General features: G+C 38.7%; 2 protein-coding genes across 6 annotated transcripts in view; both read right to left on the bottom strand.

Moving 5' to 3' along the window:
* srrm3 (serine/arginine repetitive matrix 3) overlaps positions 1-12,183 on the bottom strand; it is a 95,732-nt gene extending 83,549 nt beyond the window's left edge. The window contains exon 1 of the mRNA XM_088907003.1: positions 12,006-12,183. The gene's annotated coding sequence lies outside the window, so the exon portion shown is untranslated. The remainder of the gene's footprint in view (positions 1-12,005) is intronic.
* LOC148814175 (intelectin-like) lies at positions 462-20,680 on the bottom strand. Of its 5 annotated transcripts, none has more exons than XM_088906998.1 (11): positions 20,543-20,680; positions 19,854-19,908; positions 19,425-19,493; positions 18,301-18,441; positions 17,626-17,873; positions 17,065-17,223; positions 16,659-16,779; positions 15,677-15,780; positions 15,191-15,304; positions 3,366-3,446; positions 462-1,156 (listed from the first exon to the last, which is right to left on the bottom strand). In XM_088906998.1, exons 2-11 carry the CDS (start codon positions 19,876-19,878, stop codon positions 986-988), a joined length of 1,233 nt encoding a protein of 410 aa, XP_088763124.1. In that variant the 5' UTR covers positions 19,879-19,908; positions 20,543-20,680; the 3' UTR covers positions 462-985. The 5 variants fall into 5 exon arrangements, with proteins under 5 accessions (XP_088763124.1, XP_088763125.1, XP_088763126.1 ...); XM_088907000.1 differs by lacking the exon at positions 462-1,156 and adding an exon at positions 1,208-2,204; XM_088906999.1 differs by lacking the exon at positions 3,366-3,446 and having other exon boundaries at positions 463-1,156.
* Positions 20,681-23,288: the final 2,608 nt, after the last annotated feature.

Raw genomic sequence — 23,288 nt, 5'->3', positions numbered from 1 at the left:
CTTTGCAATATGTACAATCTGAAACGTACCCATAGGGGCTGATGTGAAGGACATGGAGCATCCAAAAATGGGCATGTCATGTTCAAGCAAAAAGGACCCTTTTGGTAGATTTCTTACTGCACTATATTAAAGACACTTGGGGCACTGTCAAGGACTGTGCTATTCATTTTCTAGTGCATCACTCTTCAAAGGGATGAAGATTTTTGGATGAGAACTCATTAGAGATAAACATTTAATGCTGTTTGCATAGGTTACTTCAGAATCTGAATCCAATCTAACCTGGCAGTGAACCAGTAAAATCCTCCATTTTTTACAGCTTTCATGGTTGTATTGCTGCTGGGTCAATTTCACAGCTGCCCACAGCTTTGCTAAGATATTAAAGGTTCTCTGATCATAATTCTGTATCCAAAGAGCATAGAAATGAGGAAATTCATAGAAATTCACAGCTAGAGAAAAGAAGGTGCCATCTTTATTTACTGTACAAGTTAAAAAAACGACTCAAACTTAAAAAAATTATAATGAATAAATTAATGTCATAAATAACAAATAGCACACAGTTCTATTTTGGATTTATTTTAAAACTGCAAGACTTTACTGATGAATTTACTGCTTATTTCTTCGACATAGAAATCTTGACTGCCTTCTATTTACATAAATCTTAAAGCCGATCATTAAATCCTTTTGCTTAGATGGCACATGATGAGTTGTATTCAATGTTGTGCACAAATGACTTTTATAGATGCCTTCTCTTCTTTTCTTTTTCTAAGAATGAACCTGAGCAGCAGCAATAAATCCAAACATCCATTATTTTAACCAGACGCACATGTTTTTGACATAGTCTAATACAATGTACTATACTGTAGCTGCTATTTTCTTATGCATAGTAGGAAAATGCTTGTTTTGTTTTCCTGGTAATTTTACACATAGGAGTGATATTGGGGCACACTGGTTAGCTTTACTGCCTTGTGGTGCTGGGGCCCAGGGTTCAATTCCAGACTGCTATCTGCATGGAGTTTGTATGATCTCCCCTTGTTCTTGTGGGTTTCCTCCAGGTACTCCAGTTTCTTCCCACACTCCAAAGCCATGCTGGAAAAACTGGCCCTACGTGTGAGTGTGTCTGTGTCAGCCCTGTGATGGACAGGGATCCTCTGCAACCCTGAATTGGAAGAAGCAGTTAGAAAATGGATTGATGGATGGATACGAGTGGTACATAAATAAAATCAGCTTTTTGCAGACAAGACAAAGCACCATTTGGATTTAAAAAAGTACAATGGCTCCAGCTGAAAGACTGCACTAAAAATGTACTATTATTCGATAGTTGAGGGTACCCGAAAATAATCTTGATTTCAAGCTGCTGTGAATCATATATATACAGTAGCTGCCGAAAAACAGCAGGAGGCACAGTAAGAGGCTGGCACTGCTCTGGATTAAAGCATTTTCATCTTAGTTCCTATGGAGAAGGTTTGGAAAATAAAGGGCTTGCTGATCTTGCCACTGATTGGGTGGGCATCCAAACTGGATGACATCTCTACCAGGAGGAAAACGCTACAAAATATCAGGTCTGGACACTCCAGAATGAAACAAATACATGATAGCAGTGTATGGTACTGTTTCCAGTGGGTCCTTGTTGAATTCCGGCTAGAGTACAACAGCAATTTTCTGTACAATAGTAATTTTCCTTTCGAAAACACACGCATAAAACAGCTAAACCGGCTATTTCCTTTCAACAGAAAATGTTAGGGGGAAGCAGCAGCAAATAAACTAATTGTGCCAACGCAGATTTGTTTTTCTTGCCATTACCTGCCTGGATCACAAAAGGATGGCGAATGTAGCTAGTATACATGCCTGGCATGAGCAAGCATTCGCAAAACATTGTTTTTCTTGAGATTTGGTATTTGTTGGGAGCAACTCACGACAGATAATCTTAAAATCCGTCAGTCATTCACTCAAATCTATGCATAATTACAGTAATCCTAAACATTATGGGAATCAAAGCCAGACAAAACACTGCTATCATCTGTCGGGGATAAAAATAAATCTTTCTCTAGGGTTAGTGATATCAGCATTTTAAAACTTCAACCTGGCATGTCTGGATTACCTTGTAACCTTTTAATTAAACTCCAGCCTGGTATAGAGCCTCAGACACTCTAGGCAAAATATTTAGAACGTTTCTGTCAGTTCTAAAAACGTGCCAAGAATTTGTGCTGCAAAAAGAAGAGTTAAACTTTAGCAAGGAACAGCACCTCATAATCCTCATGTTCCAGTGTTGACGTACTACTATCTAATCAAACTTTCTGGTTCCATTAAGAGCACTATCAATTTAAATATTTTGAACAGAAAAATTTGTATCACACTTTAATATTTGGTTGGGTGAAGCGTGGTACAGTATGTTTAACAGCCTAATACATTTTCTTCAAATTCAAAATCTGATAACATTCAGGATGCATCTCCTTAATTATTTAATTGATTTTATGTCGACAATCTCTACAATTAAGATGTGAACTGTAATGGAGTGCTTCCATAGCAGATTTCAAGGGCTGTGCACTTGGTGCCAAAGACCTGCTCTGCATTCTTAACACATTTACTGCTTTACATTTTCATCTAAAACTGAAACGGACTTAACTTGATTTGAAAATATATATTTTACAGCTCCTTAAGGCCCAGCTGTACAATTCCTTGGTGTGCTTGAGAATGAAAAAGCTCTCGGAAATTGATTTGTGCGCCCCATTTCTTTTCAGTTTAGGAAGGTCATGCATTAGCTTTGAAAGAGTGCAGTGAAAACGAGAGTATTATTTTTTATCGTCTCATGAACACCAGGTCCCCCAAATTACATCAATTATTTTGAGTGTCCATTACAACTCTTTTCTCTGCCCAGATAACAAGCCTGAAAACGCTGGGCTGCATCACCTGGTCTCGACCATTCAAGGCCAGACAGTTTATTTACGGAAGAGATGGAGGCTCTCACCAAAGAGCACACAGGGCCACACACACACACACACACCAACACATCCCCTGCTGTGTTACTCAACATTTTCAATCACAGTCTGGGGCTCAGTTAAATGTGGAATCTCTCATCATGAAGATACAACCATTAGTGCGATGAAGTACATTCTCAGTACTTTCCCATATCTGTAGAAGACCTTCCTGTGGCAAACTACTATTACTTGCTACTTTCAACCCAGTGAACTAGGCAAAAGAGCCTCCTCCTATTTGTAACTTTTCTTATGCTCTTATGAAAGTGGTAATAAGAGAGGGCAGATTGATGACTCTTGATTTCAAAAATTAAAAGAACCCTTTATTTCAGGCATTGTTATCTTACTTTTTTATTAAATCCTAGGTAGCATGATTATTTAAAAAATACATACCTGAATCTGAGCTTTAAACACATACTTTAAAACCTCCTGAGAAAAAGAAGAGTGAAGGGTCTCATTGTGCCACAGACACTCCTGCAAAATGAAACGGAGTACATGACTGAAATTTTAGTTTCTCTCGGGGCTGGCAAGCTCACGGGCACTATAAATGAAAAGTACTCAGCAATTTAAGAAGCACGCAAGTAAAAGTGCTGATGTCAAGTGTTCGAGTTCAATTTAAATGAAAATAACCACCACATGTGGAGCTAATATATCAGTCTTTTGCTCTGAACAAACAAAAATTAAAATGTATGTATTACCATTACCATGAAGAGGCAGAATGAGGAAATATTACTTAAAGCAGATAAACCGCTGAGCAGTTGTTTCTTAGTTATTAGCATATATATTAAAAAGTAAACTATATAAAGGGAAGATATTCTACATACACGTTTCAGAGATAACAGGAATGCACCACAGCAGGACGAATGCATCTACAACTCAGTGAAAATAAAAATGACTTGTTATGCTACTTCACTATGCCTTCATTTCCAACTGGAAAAGCGGAATTTTCTTTCTTTGTTCTCTCGAAGTACAGTCCCAGGACAGGTCTGTCACTTTCCTAAACATACGTTCAGGAGATCTAGACATCATGCAGTTGCACACTCGCTCCTGGGCTTTGTTTTTCACAGGCCGTGACCCATTAAACGGCAATGAGTGGTCTTTCAAAAAAATTACTGAACTGCAATAGAGTGACACAGCGTCAGGGCCAGATGGAAAAGTACGTCTTTAGGTTGTGCATTCATTTCTGTCAACAGTGATGTGAAGTCAGAAAGCAATCATTCCCTGTCCTTTCTTCAACAAGGGTGAGCACGTTTGTCATTGGTCAAAAAAGAGGCAGAGAAAACACTGGGCATTAAGTAAAGAAAAAGAAGACAGTTATAGTTAAGACTAAAAAAAACTTTTTGGAAGGTACAGGAATTATAACTGTTGGACACATCAGGCCATTTTTATGCTATTCTTCTCACTGCCCCTATCTTGGTGAAATAGAATCCACAGACGACTGCTCATTTGATCCTGTTTTGTACTCTGTGGAACCAGACACTCTTCTGTTACATTATTCATTGGAAAACTCGGCTGCAGAAGAAAAACTTCTAGAAGAATATAGTCTCTCTTGTACTGTGCAAAGTCATACTGAGGTGGCAATTTATTCTCATGAAATCTGACAGCCAGGACAGAGTACACATGGGATTTCAGGTTGCAGACTGTACACACAGGATTGGCTAACTTATCCCTCCAGTCTGTCCACCTGCTTAGGATCCAATCTCAGTGGAAAAGACACAATTGAGGCTTTAGTTTAACATTTTGGTTTGCCTCAAACTAAAAGATGAAGGACCGTAAGTCGGGATTCTGAGCTTTGAAGTTTAACTGCTCATGCCATCACCTTGTCCTACAATTATTTAAAAGAAATTAAAAGGAGCACCTGCACAGCTGTATTACCTACAGTAGTCAGTTATTAACTTGTGCTATTCCTAGGGAAACTCCAAACACAGCACCTCATTATGGATATGGGACCATATCTTAGGTAACAAACTTAGCACAATAGATTTAATCATCTATCCATCCATTTTCTAACTGCTTCATCCAGTACAGGGTTCGGGGGAGTCGCAGTCTTTCCCGGCATCCAATGGGAGCAAGGCAGGTACACCCTGGACAGGAAATTCCACACAGAAGGCACCTCAGGTCTGGATATGAATCCAGGCACCCAGCACTGTGAGACAGCAACACTAGCCACCATGCTGCCTAGATTTAATCATGCTTTCTTTTAAACAGTCTTTTATCCCAATGGATCTAGAAACTCATATTGTGGTAACTATGCCTATAGGCTATGCACTACACAGAAGGAGTCTGCAGTGTGTACAGGACAGGTGTTTCTTCAGCTCAAGATCACTATAAGATTGTTGTTTTCTTTGTTGCAAAAATCCCAGATGATACAAAACACATGTATAAAAGATCATTACCACATTGTGGTTTTATATATTTTCTCTTCATCACCATAAACATCAAAGCAGAGGAAGAAACACAAAGAGAAAGTGCATGAGGGGTGTCTCTTGGGGGTACCGTAATGTTACAGCACACACAGCCCAGAGAGGGGCACACGTGATGGAACACTGGAATAAATCAGCCTTGTACTCTGAAAAACAGGCATCTGATGATGATGCGAGCCCATATGTGGTTTTAACAAAATCACACTCCCTCCTTTTTAAACTTCATCAAAAGGCTTTTCTTCTCCAAACTTTGATTTAAACAGGCTCGTTTCATTTCAGAGTTTAATAATTCAGTTGAGTTTAATTTAATAACTAAAATCAAGTTAATAATTTAACTGGTGTTCGCTTCTGAATACTTTGCTTGGTTTATGAGAGCTTCGGCTCGTCATCAGAGAAAAATGTCATAGAACTGAAGAACTTAAAGTTGAAAAAAAGGATAAAATATGTCAGGAATTGGAATACAAAAACTTTTACAAGACTGTTGTGTATGTTAGGAAATAAAAAAAACAATGGAATCAAACAAAATCTGTCTTAATTAAAAAGTACTTATAATTTGATCTGAATTCTAATGTATTTAGAGGCATGGAGACCAATGACACCAGTAGATAAGCAACAGCCATCAATTCCACACAACCTATTTAATGGAAAGGAATTTGGCAACCAGGGGTCTCATTTCCAGGTCTTCCTTAGAATTTGGCATTACTGAAAGACAGGATTCAGGGACTGGGACAGGGATCAGAGCATAACTGTTCTATGAACATAAAAACAAGAACTATTATCTGGGATTCCACCATTTTAGGAGAGCTCCTCATGAATTACTTTCAATGAATAATGAAAGTAACAGGAGAACAAAGGCAAAACGGGCAATGTAGAAAAAGACCATTCCTTCATTTTAATTGGTTCTAATACTTATTTCTTCTTCTCTTTGGTTTATTCATAAATAAAACTGCTTACACAGCACTTGAGCTTTCCACTGTATCAGATCGGTCTCTCTTTTTAATTTAAAGGTCATCCTGCACTGGAGATATGAAGCGAAGGGCTAATTAATGTCTGCTGGAGAAAATAAAATAACAAAAAAAAGGCTGGATTCATATTCTTTTAAGGCACAATTGTACTTAGACTGCCATCCAGACATCTTATAAAAAGCAAAAGGGTGGACTGCCAACAGGATGACAGATTCTAATCTCAGAAGAAGGCTTGCATTGCTACGATAGGCCATGGCAGTTTATCAGACTTTAAAAGGGAAGACACAAAATTTGCTTTAGAAATAGATCACTCTGGATAATAATAATACAAAGTAATAGCAGCCATGTGGTCAGGATGTGCACAAGGCAGCTGCTTTAAGAGACATTCTAATCCATGAGAAATAGACATCTCCCCATGAAAGAGATAACTTTGTATGGCTATGTTTTAAAACCTTAATGGAGTTTATAACGAAAGTTCAGGAGGGATGACAACAGCTAAGTTCCATCAGCTTCAGCGGTCTGTATTTTGTAGTCAATCATGACATCATTTCCTCCCTTAAACATCATAAATACTGTACATTATCTCCTTCTCTCCCTCACACGTCCTTTACCCCCTCCTCCACCACTGCAGCTGCCCCTACGTCACTCCTCTCTCTCTCTCTCTCCTCCTCCTGTGGCCTGGAGGTCAAACCTCACACAAACCGGTTAAGACTTTCAATACACTTAATTCTTGGCTGTTGTCATTCCTAGCGAAGGCTGAAGTAAACAAGAGATGTAATATACAAACAGTTCAAGCATGAAAGCCTTCCAGCAAAACCAAACAGCTCCGCTTTTCTTCTGTTCATGGACTAAAGGAACACAGAGATGAAGAATATCGGTATTTCAGATTACTTCGTCTCTGAACTGGCTTCATCACTCTCTTCTCCTCCCCACTGAGAGCTGGTGTGTGGGGACCTTACTGGTTCACTAAGGTTGCTGTCCATTCATCCAGGTGGGGCTGCACACTAGTTGTAGTGGAGGGGAGTCCCCATTAATTGAAAAGCGTCTTTATAAGTAAGGAATTATTACTTCTCCAGAAAAAGGCACAGATTAAATATTCCTTTAATGAGTGAGCAGAGTGTGTTAATTTGACTGTTGGCAGTCACTGGCAATCCCTGGTGGCTCAGGGAATACACACTGAGCCTAAAAGCCAACCAGAGCCAATCAATGCATTTTTAATACCTAAGTGCAGTCGTATGGATTAATGTCACAGTGTAGGTTTTAAGAGCAGATTTTTCTTTCAAGAAATGTAAGACATTCCTAAGATGTAATATTATGTTCAAATCAGTGTGTACAAAGTCTCACCAGCAATGTATCTGAAAATGTTTGTTAGGAATCTAGGCTATTTTAAGATGGTGGAAGGGACTGACGAGACATGACAGCGTTATCGACAGTTTAAGATATGTTATTCCATTAATATAATGAACGCAGTAATGCAACAGCAAAGCAAACTTGAAACCTCAGCTAGGTTTGAAAAGCATCTCCTTACAGGCATTGAGAATACGTACCAATTGCAGAGACCAAGGGCTGCTATAAAAACCAACCATACTTATTCTGCATTCCCCGATTCATTGGAAAATATTACTAAATGAGATTACTAAACTACTTTCAAATGGAACCTGGAAACAAAATGGAAGGAGCAATTAGCATCCTACACTGGTACTGTATGTAGACTTTGAGAAGTATCACTGCCCTTTGTCCATGTGGAAAATGTTAATTATTAAGTCTAATGAATTAGGATCCAAATTGTACCTGGTTAATATGCACCTATTTCAACAACTGCTTATATGCAATGTACAGTATTTTGTCTTGTGTATGGGTCTCTAAGTGCCTTTATAACACAGAGACTACTTTTTAAATGAGGAAAGTGAAACCACAGAGGCCTCAATCTAATTAAATTCTAGGAAGCGGTATTGCTCATCATCACAGCCTTGACTGATCATTGACAAGCACTCTTCTGATGAGGTGGGTGCCTTTGTTACTGAGCTTAATTTGAAGATTGAATTAAAGGAGTTGTTTGTTTGTGCTGTGCTATACAGTATGTACTGTAGGTGCTTTCTTCCTTTCACTTCAGGAAGGTTTGACGATTCTGAGGATAAGTTCTCACTGCGGACTGTCAGAGTGTGTTGCATTTTGTATTCGGTGATGTGCTACAGTTTGTCTTGAAGACATGACACTCCGAGTTATGTTAGACCAGCTGTTCTGGGATATAGGCTGGTGTCACTTATCTCAGCCCTTTGGGGTTTTCAACCCTTCTTCACAGCTCTTTCCAATACCATCATTCCCCACCACAGCAATGGCTGCCCCTGGGAACAGGAGGCACTGGAAACCATGGGTGAGAGTAAGCTCATTTCAAGGAATAACAAAATGACCTTAACTCATCTATGAAAACTGAAAACCTTAGGTAAGAAAAAAGGTTAAATAACTACCAATTCTGAAAAGCACACAGGGCAGAGGCATGAAGTACACAAAAATAAACCCTGCGACTTTGAAAAATTGGAATTTTCTCAAGGAGAATGCTATGGACGCTTTTTATGAATGAGGATGCAGGTTGTGTGATCTCTTAACATAGAGATTAACTCAACAAGCTTTCCTTTTGAGACTTAGGAGAAACTGACAAGCCAGATAAATGTTTGAAGTGGCAAAAAGCAAGATTTGGGGTTTTACTTTTCTGACTGAATGCAGAACATTGCATGTTTGAAACCACAATGACCTTCCATTTTTCATTTGAGCACTTGACAAAACACTGCCGGATCGCAATGCTATCTAATCCTAGAAGTGGTGGCCTACAGTACCTTCTCCACTTTGGAATGTCAGTTTCATGTTTTTCAGCATGTTTACTAGTTCAGCGTGAATGCTGTCCTTAACTTTCCATTCATCATGGTACTTAATCCCATTGAAACACACATTTACAGCCACATGAGGTTATAAAACAAGGACTGTGATATTCATTTTGCAGCACCTACTAAACAGATTTTTTTCTGCAGCTAATGCAACTTGCAATTTCCAATGCTCTTCAATTTCAAATGTAAAACATTTTAAATCTTCAAACTAATTTGGTTTGTTAATAAAACACCAAAGCCAAGTCATTGAATAACATACCAAAAGACAAGAAGAAATTTGGTTTCAGTGATGTTTTCCAGAGAGGGTGACGGGTCCACAGAGGGTCCAGAGACCACAGCCAGTTGTTTATACTGATCCAAGCTGTGCCAAAATAATTTCACATTTTAATCACGTCCCAGCCAGTTTAATCAGCTGTTTTTAATCTCGCAGTGATCACATGCAAAAATAGGTCTGCCACACAAAACTAAAAACATTAAATGGATTGGGAATTCTTTTCAAGTCCAACTACTCAACAGCATTTTGCATAAATGCTGCTGTATTTTGTGCACACTTAGATCTCAGAGTGAAATATCTCTTTTGAGAATGCTGATCCAAAATAAATGAGCTAATGTTAATAATAGTGTTTCATATATCTGAGTGATACTGATATATGACCCGGTGGTGTGGCTGTTAGTGCTTTTGGGTCCTGTGTTTTATTCAGGAATGACCCACCTTCTGTGTAGAGTTTGCATGTTCTCTCTGTGGTGGTACAGTAGGTTTTCTCCAGGCTCCTTGCACAGTCCAGAGACACACTGTCTCCACACTTTAACCCATGTGTATTCCCTGTAATGGACTGGTATCTCATTCAAAGAGAAGCTTAGGTTAGGCTCCAGCTCACTGTAGCAGACTGTTCTGTACGTTCAAGAAAATGAATCACAGGCATTGATAGAAATAGTTTTTCCTGTCACATTTCTAATCTATTGTTGCCACTGAATTGCGTTTTTTTATGATTTATGTTCATTTCGATATAGTTTCCCCCATCCAAATTGGCAAAAACACTGGCAATAGGCCAGAGGCGACTGAACAAAGGTCAAATAAAATCTGTTAAAAAAAGCCGAACGCAATCAGACAGCCGGTTTCCAAAAATGCCAAAAGATGCAGTGCCGAATCATCGATGAGACAAACGCGAACGACCCCCCCCCCCCCACACACACACACACACATATATCTTAAAAAATACTTTCAACATCAAACTGAACTAATTTACTGGGTTCAAGAAGCATTTTAATAAGGTTTAGACCAAAGGTCTGCGGATAGCTACGGATAGTAAGGAAACGTACTGTACTGTAACTGAATATTTATTAGTAAAATAGTTTAAGAAAGATTATTATCTTATTAAGATTATTAAAAAAGGAGTAACCAGCTGATTTATAGAATCACCAATCAGTCTCACAAATCAAAGTACTCCGAATTAAAAAAAATAAAAACACTATCCACGGTGTTACACTGATCGCATGTTTAGTTCAAAATTGCTAGCATGTATGAGTTAGAATTTGAACATTATAACGAATCTAAACAAAACTGGAAACTAATTGATCTTCAGCTCTAATATTGTTGTATTTGAATTACGGGTTTATTTTTTTATGTAAATACACAGAAAAGCGAATATAAAAACGCAGTCTCGCCCCTAACTGGATAGAAATACGGAAACAATCTTGAATATTTTGTCTACAAACTTAGAAATTTTAAATCGTCAGCAACACGCTTCGTGATGGTCGTTTACCTTTACCTGTTCCTAGATGAACATGTGTTACCATTTTAATAACTCAGAACTGAACCTAATATTAATGAAAGCAATGTGTAGACATACCAAGAATAGTCAAGTAATATAGAAATTACAGTTGCAAGAAGTTAGTACCCAGGTCAATAGCAAAAAGCAACTAAAATAGGCACATATGTTAGATCAACCCTACATTACAATACGACTCTCTTGAACATGCTTAACTAAAAATAGAGCACTTGAAAGCTCAGTCTGCAGGGTGAGAGGGTTACACGATGAGATGCACACTGGTGTGTCGTCTCGCATAGCTGTAGAGTAAAAACGCATGAAGCCCCTGTGTTTGGCAGAAATAAATCATATTACGTTGTGTTGTTAACTGTTTGGCTTTGTTGCTCGCTTCCGACAGCGACGAGACTGCACATTTAACGCCTTGAGCCAAGTACTGTACTTCAGTTAACAAACCACAAAGCATTTTCGCCCCATCTTCGACCCTCTCTTTCTCTAATGCTAAGACATACAGACCAAGTGTACTGCGATGACCATCTCCCATTTAATAAAATGAAATTACGAAATATCACATTAATAATTTAACCTCTTTGTTTGGGTTAAGCCACAACTAAACTGTCGAATGGATTAGGTGTGATTCACGTCAAGTAAAACTGGAACGGCAACCACAGTAATAATTTAAACTGAAAATGTTACGAAGGAACAGCACAACACAGCGCCCAGCGCTGCGTTTACGTGCATGTCTAATTTAAAACAGCATTTAAAAAAATACCGTGTCTCGACACAGTCCAGTATAATCTTTAAATCTCCTTAACGCAACGAAAATAACAAACCCGATCCCCTGTCTAACAAGCTTCCATTGCTAGCGCTGACGACAATAACAATTTAATCGATCTTGTTTTTACCTCTAAGCAGGTGCCCAGCTATTACTAACTTATTGCCAATATACGCAAATACATGCGTACGTGCTTGCATTAAATTTGTTAGTGGAACTTACCTGCTTGCTGCTGATCAATTTGTTGAACTGACGCGGCGCTCCGTTGTTTTTTTTTGTTGTTGAGACGCGCTACTCAGCTCATTTAAGCTCCCAATGTCGGATTCCTAAAGCGTGCTCTTGTCTGTGTCTCTGTTCGGTGCTGAAGTGCTGGACAGCGCATTAAACAGCAGCAGAGTCAATAATGAGAGCCGCTCTTCCCTACATAATGAACACCACCCTCTACCGCACGGGAGGCGCTCCTGCCGCTGTGGAAAGAGCCGTTCACTCTGCAGCAGTCCTGGACTTCGTGACGCTAAATAAAACCACAGTCTGTTGTTGCAAAAACAGGGTCAGAGAGTCGATTTATAAAATTCTGGGGGCAGGTTTTGTTTGTCATAAAAGGCCGTAAAAGACTAACCAACAGGAAAGCCAATCTAGCAACGTATTTTTATTTTCCCCCTATTGCGTGTTTAAAATAACAGCGCAATCTTGTGCATTAGCTACTACGTTAAAGAATCCGATTAAGATATATAGGTTGGTTGAAAAAAGCAAAAGTTCTACACAGGTGGCATCAATTACCTTCCTTACAGCCAAATACTACTGTGGTATGCCCATACAAAATCGCGTGTTTTCTCCCAATCGATTTCTTTCTTCAGAAGAAAACCATAATTAAAGAATAATACGAAAAAAGATCTTTACTGTTTGATCTGTTAATAATACATTTCGAGTACCAGCCCTTTTTACCGAAGATTGAAGATCTTCCTGCTCTAAAAGCGAAGCGTACTGAAGAAATTATTTTCTCTGGGACTGTGCCCCTTCAGTACCACAGTGAGCGCAGTGGAATCTTATTTTTCAGTCCCCAAGACGAACAAAAAACTGGAAACTACTACTACTGCACCTCGCGAGAAGCGAAGCCGGGGAGTAAACACTTTAATCGCCAAGCAACTGTAACACATTGAAATCCCGCTTCTTATAATGTTTTGGAGGTAATATCTGCTTTATTTCACGAGCTGAAAACAAAATAAATCTAATCACTAATTAATATTAATTTTTGCTTTTTCAACCAACCTTTATACCTTGATCGGATTCTTTAATGTAGTCGCTAATGCACAAGATTGCACTGTTACAATTAATGACTAATAAATGTTGATGAGGTTCGAGTAAGTAGCTGAGGGAGCATGCGGAGACTACAAAGGAACAGGAAAAGGTTTATTCCATGCTGAAAGGAACAGAAAAGTGACAACGTTTAGGCTGTCGTGCCTTCTGCAGGTGTCTTGAAGACTTTGAAGAAGCCTCCACAGCATTGTGTTTCTTTTCTTTTTCTTTCAGCATGGAATAAACCTTTACCTGTTCCTTAATAAATGTTGATGCCCTTTTAAAAAACAACTCAAGACTCTGGAGTCTGAGCAAGCTTGGTCGTGTACACGGCATTAAATTCAACCGCTTGATTTGATGCGATTTCTTATTTGCTTCTCAAAACAAGTATAACCGGAACACATACAGTACAATACCTCTCGTTGCCGCAAAAGCCCTTGTAGAAGGCAGCTCACTTTTAGCTTTTTCAAGTGCTGCCATCTACTGTGTGTATTTTTAAAAGATTAATCTTTTCCTTCAGCTCTGTGCCAATTTCCGAGCATCAGAACTCTCCTCGTTCTTCCGTGTTAGCTGAAATATTATCACCTAAACCGCTGCAGAAGTAAAAAAAAAAAAACTTCTCACTGTTTCATACATTATACAGTATGATTCTCACCTGAGTCTGGTCAGCATAAATTGATCACCTGTTAAAAGCGGTTAAAATCAAAATAGGGTTGCAAATGTTTAATTAACAAGTTGAGGAGAGCCAGCTGAACTTGTTTGCTTATGTATGCTGAAGTTGGTGGAATAATACACTCAAGATAGGATATTTTTTAAACCAAGGCCTTCAATCAACTACATAGACATGGCGAATGAGTTAATTAATTAGATCATTGGTGAAGAGAGAGAATCACATTCTCACATGGGTTTATTTTAGTCTAGCTTTGCTGTACAAAGGGATTCACTGAGAGTTGTGTTCTTTGTAGTGTTGCAGAAAATTGCTTGAATACATTCTCATTGCACTACATTTTTCGCTTTCCATCATGGTTGGTCCTCCTGACAGAAGGTAAACCCCTCACTGAATGTTCACTACAGTGACCTGTTTCCACTTGAGGTGTGTTCTAATGGGATCTACCTAACTACTGCCCCTTTCCTTTTTTGGTAAAATAATTTCTCACTCTCCCACCTGATCTGCTGTGCAGTGGCAGCTGCTGGTGCTCAGGACCTGTGGTACTGTACAGTAGGTGAAGTGGGAGCCCACCTACAGTATGTGTAAAGAGCTTCAGAGGCCCCTTGAGATGGGAAGTGCTATATAAATGCTTGGAATTACTATAAAAGTATTAAGAAACAATGTTACTTATCGCTCAGTAATGATACTTTAGAAAAATGTCATCAACATTCTGAATTCCAAACATTGTGAAACTCTTGAAACCTCTCATGGGTTTGAATTCAAACAAAGCTCTATTTAGAGTACATAGAATGTGAATGTAAGGACTGAAGGTTCCATAAAAGATGATTTGCCATCAATGATGTGATCATAAAAAAATAAAGAGCTTCTTGTATTAACCCGGAAAGGCTTTCTATGTTTAATATCAGCCTGGGGGGCTTTCTGCCAGGGGCTGGTTGAGGGATTGGCCGTCTTAAGTTAATTGGCGTCTCCAAATTGTACTCCATATGCCTGTATGCGTGTGTGCCCTGTAATTGATTGGCATCCTGCTCAGGGTGAATCATGCCTTGCACCCATTGACTGACTGACATTCACTAAATCACTTACACCCTGAATTTAATTGTTACTGATAATGTATTATGCTTAAAGTCAACAAAATAGAATTTATCTATCATCAGATTATTATTTTTTTCCATTTTATTGCATATCAAAAATCAGTGTTACAGAATTATGATTGATCGTTTTGCAGGAAACATGCAACAGAAAAGCAAAAAACGAGCCCACTTTATGTTATATGCTTCTAAAGGTAAACATCAGTGAAGGTAATAGTGACAGACTTTAAGGACAAAAGCTTATAAGTGTTATTTGATTAGACAGTTTCTCTCTAGACCAGCTGGACTAGTGAGTGAAATGGCAACTGTTCTCTTTAACGATAGAAGAGCAGCACTGCTGATTCGGTCATCACCTTCGAGGTGCTCCACTGTTGGTTGGTGCCGTAACCGCTCCAGTCCCACCCTGCAAAATCTCCACACTGCCGGCCATCCCCTTCAGCAAAATAACCCCCACCTCCTAGGCAGGTCTACAACACACAAAAACAAATCCCACTATCGGAAACTAACCAAAACATCACAGCTGGGGTCCCCAGTCTGTTGAAAGGGGAAAACAGTTCAGGCTGTTTTATAAGTCTTTAAAATAATAAGTATCTGTCATCATGTACAGAAAGGTCCAATTAAGCCATACTGCAACTGGGATAATTTAATCCTTTTCCTTAGGACCTGGGCTACTACTAATTTAAGGAGACCTGTTCAACTGTCCTCAAGGACCAGACTTATAGAATCTCCATAAACATCTATTACATTACTACAGATGTGGTATCTTCATCTACGACTACTGCTTTAGCATTTGAAACAGATGCTTTGTTCGAGCTCCTTTATAACGAATGTGAACTCACATGCTCGGTGTGACATCCAGTGGGTTTGACTCCAGAGCACATTGCCAGAGCTGCCTGCTCAGTATTGAAGACACGGAATGTCACATAGCCAGGCTCAAATCGTCCTAGGAGTGACAAAAGTAATAGTTGGATACATGCACAGATTTCTAAAGTATTCCATATCGTATTAGATGCTAATGTGACCGTCGCGGTTCCGGAACCAGCCGCATGAGCTAAAGGAGACCTCCCTCAGCCCAGGCAGCTGAGGTCCCTGCTACGCACAGTGAGGACGCTGACGTCACCGTATCCGAACTAGCTCCGCTACACTAATGTAGGGTACTGTACTTCTTAAGTTTGTGTGAACAACTTAATAATTCTGATCAATGAGAATTAAAGATTGCTAATGGACATCCTTTGTTGTTTCTCACTCAATCTAAACTTTATTAATAAAGTCCTGATTGTGTCTCAAATGTCAAAGACTTTTGCACAGCAGTGTATTAAGTGTCATGAAGCCATGCAAATTAAGAGTAACCTTTTGAAAACTAAAGACTTTGCAATCATAACCACAGGGGCAAGCAAATAAATAAAGTGAACTTGTGAGTCATCCACCCCATTAGTTTCATGGGGGTGGGGATGCTGCATTAGTCTTTAGCTTTCCAAGGTCAGAACTCTAGTGACGACATCAAAGCTGCGTTGAAAAATAAAATTAAAAAATCCCCACCTGTGAAGCATATTTAGTCGTTGATTCACAAATTCTCTTAATTTATTGGTTGCCTCATATTAGAACAGCATAGAACTTGGACTGTGGTACTTCTCTCATAGCAAAATGTTCCATAATATTTATTATATGTTATTAGCTTTACTTCATAAAAAGAAAGGAAACTTAAAATGAAATGATTCCTAAAACTTTAAGCAGTGCATAAAGTGAAATAGTTTAATCAATTTCATACAGTATGCAGTCGTTTGACAAATGGCAACAGACGTTAGACACTTGGATACCTACCTCTAGTTTCTGGGCCGTATAGCTGAGCGGTAGATTGTGCGTCTCCTTTATCGTAAACAATTGGAATGGATGGGCCATTATTGGTAAGACACTCTCCTTCTTTGTATTTCACTGGGTAGCGCTAATAAACAAGCAAAGAAATATTGTGCTTGAGAGGAAAGGGCAATAAAGAACTCCGACTAATTGCCTTTCTAGTTTCTATTTTAAAATAAAAAAAAACACTGAAACTGACCTGCTGGTGATCTGTTGAAAACGCTAAAAGAAATATTCAATCCTCAAGTGGAAAAATGAAACACTGTATACAGTAGGTTGCACTGTAGCAATTGCGGCAAGTGTAGAAGAGGAGGTTGTGCAAGAATCTCTCTAACATTTTCCTTTAATCAGGACCTCTGACACCTATCTTTACCTTGAATAGGTTATAGAGGTTTCCTCCATGCAGTGTGAAGAAGCTGGTCTCAGTGTGGTATCTCAGAATGGCCGAGACTTTCCAGTGCTCTGTCAGAGCATTGTTAGGAACGTGCCACACAGACAGATTCTCAGCCTCAATGTCATAGTATGCTGGGTTCTAGAAGGAAAAGATAAAGGGAAACGTATTTCAAATAAGAACTTAAAACAACATAATGAATAAAAACTTGCATGAAATGTGCGAAAAGGAAGAGGTTTTTCTTGAAATTAGTTGAAAGCGTTAGACATTTTGAAGTATACGGATCTCATCTTGAACAACCATTGCAGGAAAATAATGGACGGCTCAGCTTAAAATAATTTTAAAAAGTCTCTAAAAATATAACTTTGTGGGGGCCAATACTTTGGACGTTTATTACAAAAAAATCTATTATGCAACAGACCCATTTCAGAAATACAAAAGCCCAAATATAGTAAGTTTATTCATTTATTTCAGTTGTTTGTGTTATGCAGGAGTGAGTCTTATTGAAAAAGGCAGAGTTGCCAGGCTCACAAATCCACTCACCTTGTAGTCGTCTGAAGTGGCCGCCTCAACAGATCCAAATGTCACTTTGTTGGACCAGCTGCCATCTCCCTCTGGGACATTGGGGTTGTTCCCTTGCTGGCTGGACCAGCGGTCACCCACAGTGCATTTCCCATACATGTTGTTCTCATGGACACTGGCCACCAGAGTCCAGCCTCCCCCGTTGGTGGTCATGTCACAGAAGGTCTGATACAGCTCCCCGTGTCTGGAAATCAAGTAGTAAAGGCCATCTGAAAGACAAGAATTGGACAGGACTGGCTTATCTCACTGCACATGAGGTAGCAGTGATCACCTTAGAGTTTATACCAAACATGCTGGTGAGAAAAGGGTTTTTTTTTGTTGTTTAAAGTTGACATTAGCTTACTTTTTATAGCACATGGACTCTCTCCACTGTAGCCTGTCCCAGAGGTGAGAGACATACAGTCTTCATGAACTGAGGAGTGTGACACAGCTGGGTTTTGGAAATTAAAGTGGTGCGTAATCAGTGTGCAATAAAGTAAAAGCCATGATGACTGATACAACATGTTCCTGAGTACAGCCCTCTATGAGACATTATCAGCTTCTCTTGGCTGGCCCAAGCTCTCTTCTCTAAACTGGGGGGAGTGAAGAGGATTTACTGAACCATATTTAGTTAAAAATAACAAAAAATAGCCATACCTTGTTGGATGCCATACTTCTCCTTTATTTCCTTGCAGCTGTGACCAAGATACTTGAACTCTGGCAGGCTTTTGCATTCTTGTTCATTATTATTGTTGATTAATGCAGTGTCTGAGGCTGGAAAAACATAGAATGTGCCCACTGGGTGGGAAACATTTGGCAGAAGATCAATGTTAAAATGTAGAGAAAAAAAAAGTTCACCTTACTTTTCACCAGCCGGAAAGTGTGGTGCTCAAACTCCTGACTCCCACACTCCCTTAAATCACTGTCAACAAACACTTCCCAGATCTGGTTCACTTCAGCTTGTTCTTACTTGAAACGTTAATTTGAAAAATTACACTTTCTATGTTTACTTTCTAATTATTATATACAGTATATATTGTTTAGTTTCTAAAAAAATTGTAGGGTTCAATATGACATACTTTACAGGTAAATTAAAATCTCTAATTATTCCAAAACTAAAAACCATTCAAAAAGATCTAAAGTGTAAATTAATGCAATTAGACAGAGTTTAGTTGCAACAAAAAAGCAGTTGCTGGCATTCCACTTACAAGGACCGGGACCCGGAAGCCCTGATGTAATAGCTGAAGTGTACACCAGATCCCAGAGAGGGCAAAGCTGGCTATCTGAATGACCGCAGGAATGACATTCAGGAATCATGACAGTAAATGCTCTTTAATTAAGATCAGACCGAGTCATTTTTTCTAATCCGGAGGGACAGGGATCCAGGTACGAACTCACAGGTGGATCTTTGCTAATCTTCACCTCTGGAGTCAGTGCTGTTCTGAGGTAGGACCAAAGATGCAAACCCACAATATTTGCGCTACAAAACGTGACTAACTAATTTTGTCTAAATGAGGATAATGCAATAATTGTTTTTCCTCTTGATTCTATACAATTATCAGTTTGACATATTTTACCTATGTGTTTTGATGCTGTAGCTGATGCACAGATGCCAGTCTTTGAGACTGCAAAACATCATAAAAGGCAAATTAGCAAGCCTTTGGAAAATGTGTCTCAGCCAACTAGTTAACCATAATTTTCCAATACATTTACCAAAAAACGTTATAAAAGGGAAGATGTAAATAAAACTCGCAAAAAGCTTATTGCATCAGTAAACTTACATGATGTTGGGGCACAGATAGCAGTCTCCAACAAAGCACAGAAAAAGAAGATAGTCCAGGATAACATTTCTAAAAGGAAAAGGAAGTATTCGGATAAACAAGTATAAATGTATTGTAGCTATTGCTAGAATTTAGCTTGAAATCAGCTAAGCTCGAAATGGGCTAATATACATTACATTGGAAACATAAGGATTTTCCCAGGATTTCCAAGGATTAGCTTACCAATATCAGAGCAGAGAAAGTCCAATCTGTTTAATACTCCCTTTAAAAAGCACCGTAACGTACAGTTCTAGGTTCATATAAATATGTCAACAGAACATGAAACAAAACCCCTAAGTACTATAAACTGCCAAGTTACAGAGATAATTTTCAGCTGAAAAAGTCCTGCTGCCATAACACAGCAAAATGAATCAAAAGAGATTAACCTACCAGTATGCACAAGTACTTTGTTCATATAGCAGTTCGCTTAGCAATTATAATCCCCCTAATGAAGAAAACAGGAATTAAAACATGTATTTGAATCATACAGGATTGCCTGAGGCACTTTACATTCCTTAGCAGGTATATTTCTATAGAAGGAGTGGTGACCTGAAGGAGTTTCTTTGATAGAGGTCTTGCCTTCAGAAGGAGAAAAACAGTGGTTTATTTTACCTTTGCTGGGGCCAATGTGAAAATATATTCTAAAAAAAAATACAATAACTGATAATAGAAACCATAATATTCAGGTTGAATGGAGTCATGTTACTTTAGAAAACCTAGTCTGGTCCAAATACAATGTAATCATAACTCATAATCAGACATTCCTTATGGCTCAATCAATTACAGCTGAAACTAACTAAACCTTCCTTTTTTTCCCCCAAACCTGACACTACTAATTCCAGCTCTTTTTCAAAATCTAGAAAAGATTAAAATCTTTTTTTTAAGATTCCTTATGTTTTAGGTTCAACAGCATATTACAGGAAAAGCAACACTACTAAGATCACATGGACTCAAGCACACAGTCGTTAATTGTATGGAGAACAAACAGCTACTATAATGACTAACACAAAAGCGAAATAAGGTCTCATATGTTCAACACATATACAGTGTCAATACTGCTGGAAAAAGAGATTAATTACCTGACAGAAAAAGACACCTATGGCTTCAAATGTGGACTTGCTTGCCAAAAGCTTCAAACAAGTATATCTTCCAGTTAATCTTTTACTAATGTCATTTGATATACTGCTGTCAGAGTCCCTATCACAATGTTCTTGACTAATCTTTTTTGGGGGGGTCAGCATGTATGGTCACACAAAGCAGCGTTAAGGTTTTCTATTGGCCAATGTATGAAAACACATGGATTGATCGAAACTCTTTTGTCATACTTCCTAGATTTGTATTTGGGTATTATGAAATCAGATACACAGTGTTACACACTGAACAAATAACCTTGGGATGCTGTCCCCCAGTCCACAAGAGTACAGGGGTGGAGCAATCTATTGGGCACTGTTTACCTAAAACGTCGGATCACTTGAGTTTCTATTCCCACTGAAGCTTTCATCAGAATTTGAGATATATTCCCACATGCCATGGAGTGGAAGCGTTTACAGGGAAGAGATTCTCCTATTGCTGGAGTTGCAGATACACCTGGTCATAACAGGAAGATAAGGAATGATCAACAAAGACTAAGCCCTGAAGATACGCATGTATCATGTATCTTTAGGTTGTTGACCACCTGTGTGATGCCAGCTTTTTAAATTGAGTCGTTTGCAATCGTACTAAAGTGTCTCAAAGTTCTAAGGTCAAAGTTACGGTGGGCCAAGGCATGGAAGACTCTAGGGTCAGGACTAGCTTTGCTCTGAACTGACCTCCAGCTGAGAGAACTAGAAAACTAATCCCCCTCATCACTCTCTCTAATAGTGCATTGGGCCACAGTATAGCCTTTGAGGATGATGCAGTGGCTATAGAACAGGACAGGGCAACATTCCATTCAATCCAGGCCAGGACAGAGCCCTGAACTATGGTGTCAAAACCACACTCGGAGCAAACTGAGCCATCAAGACCCTTTACCACTCAATACAGCTTGTCAGTGCCCTGCAGGTCTCCTCTTGACAAGACCCTGGAACACTTCCAGAAATTATTTTTATTACTCTGCGCAGTAAACAAAATAATGTTAAGAACCCAGAAAACTGTTTACACAAACACAATATGTTGCATTACAATCTGGGGTTGAAAATGACAATTGAATAATTTCAAAACAAGCAAGACGTTAACTCTCAATCTTGCACTAACATATGCGACAAAACAATTAAGTTTATAAATGCTACATCAGTTTTTAAAGTGTTTTTATTAAATTGGATTTTGATATCTTCATGGGCCCATTTTGAGTTAACTTCTTACTTATTAAAACTTATTGCTTGGAGTTTTAATTAATCTCCAAATCTTTTTTTTTGTAACATGATGCAGTGTGAAAGTTCGTGTAATGTAATTGACTTGAGTGACTATTAAAGGTTATTTAAATCCTTTTCCAGTTTCTGTGGATGGATAGGCAATGCATTTATTGAAAAGAATCGGTCACTTTTTTCATTTTGTAAAAATGTGATCTAAAAGGTCTGTATTGTGTAACAATGTATTGTACATTTCTACAATTTGACATTCAATATAATTTATAAGACTATTTTAAACCTCCTCAAATCACAAAATCATTTGAGCCTATTACTGTCAGTGATGATCTAGGTCTCATACCAGGAAATACCTGAGGGACTTTAGTGACCTGAAAAGAGTTTGGCTCCATTCCAGCACTTCAACAAGCAAAGAAGTGCAGGAGATTCTGTCCCCTCTTTAGACCTGCTCCAATGTTAGTGCTCCGTAACTATCCCAGCTCCACAATCCCCATACCGCTTTTTTGCAAAATATCCTCCTCTTCCCCCAAGACTCTTATTTTTAGACCACTAAGTAGGATCTTTTAGCTCACTTTTCTGACATTGAAAAGAATCAAAAAGTCCTGTACCCATTTAAAAAGAAACAGGGATAAAACTGAGGCAGTCACAGAAGAACCCCCCATCCCTTTAAAGCCAGGGAGATATCGATAGCTGGAGTAGTAGGTACATCAGCAAAACTTGCAAAACAACAGATGTTTTATGAGTTCATTCACAAAAACAAATGTTTTTATTCTCAGGATTTAAATATTGGAGTGCTGTTCTGCACTGCAGCAACACACCAGTTACTGTAAGTTATCCACAGGATTTCTACATACGGCTTACTCAACACGTTAGGAAGACACTACATGTAATGAGTAAGTAAGGTGACAGGCAGGCAGGATCTTGATGCCATAGCCACAATGTAAAGCCAGCAAAAAACTTTTTAAAAATCCCAAACAAAACCCATCGCCCTCTTCGGAGTACCAACTACAAACAACCTTTATGATCACTATAAATTGTTAGTGCTGCTCTCCCACATCTTCCAAAAACTCTGAAAATCATAGAAAAACCAGACTAAACATATTGCAGGTCCTCCAAACAAAAGACTGCAAACCTGTGTCAGCCACATCCTTTTAAACCCAGAGAGGAGACAGTTAATCCCTAAAAGCTTGTGTTCATTGGACAGGAAATGAGTGGTCAGTTGTGCTTTTGCCTCTCTGGAAATGTACTCTTCTGCCTTGCCAGCTCAGTGGAAACTATATGTTTTTTAAAAAGCATATTTGGGTCAGCCAGTCCAGACCAACAAAAATTCAACTGTGAAAATTTTGGGACCTACTCTTCCCTTATTTGAAACATTTTATCCAGTACATCTTAAAAGTAGGAAAAATTAAACATTTACCAGAAAGCCTCTTGCTAAGTCTTTTAATGAAGGATAGAATTCAAAACCCAGGAAACAAGGAACAGA

This window comes from Atractosteus spatula, chromosome 27 (genome assembly GCF_055471065.1).
Source record: "Atractosteus spatula isolate fAtrSpa1 chromosome 27, fAtrSpa1.hap1, whole genome shotgun sequence".
NCBI lineage: Eukaryota > Metazoa > Chordata > Actinopteri > Semionotiformes > Lepisosteidae > Atractosteus > Atractosteus spatula.
This window is presented reverse-complemented; position numbering and strand designations above follow the sequence as displayed.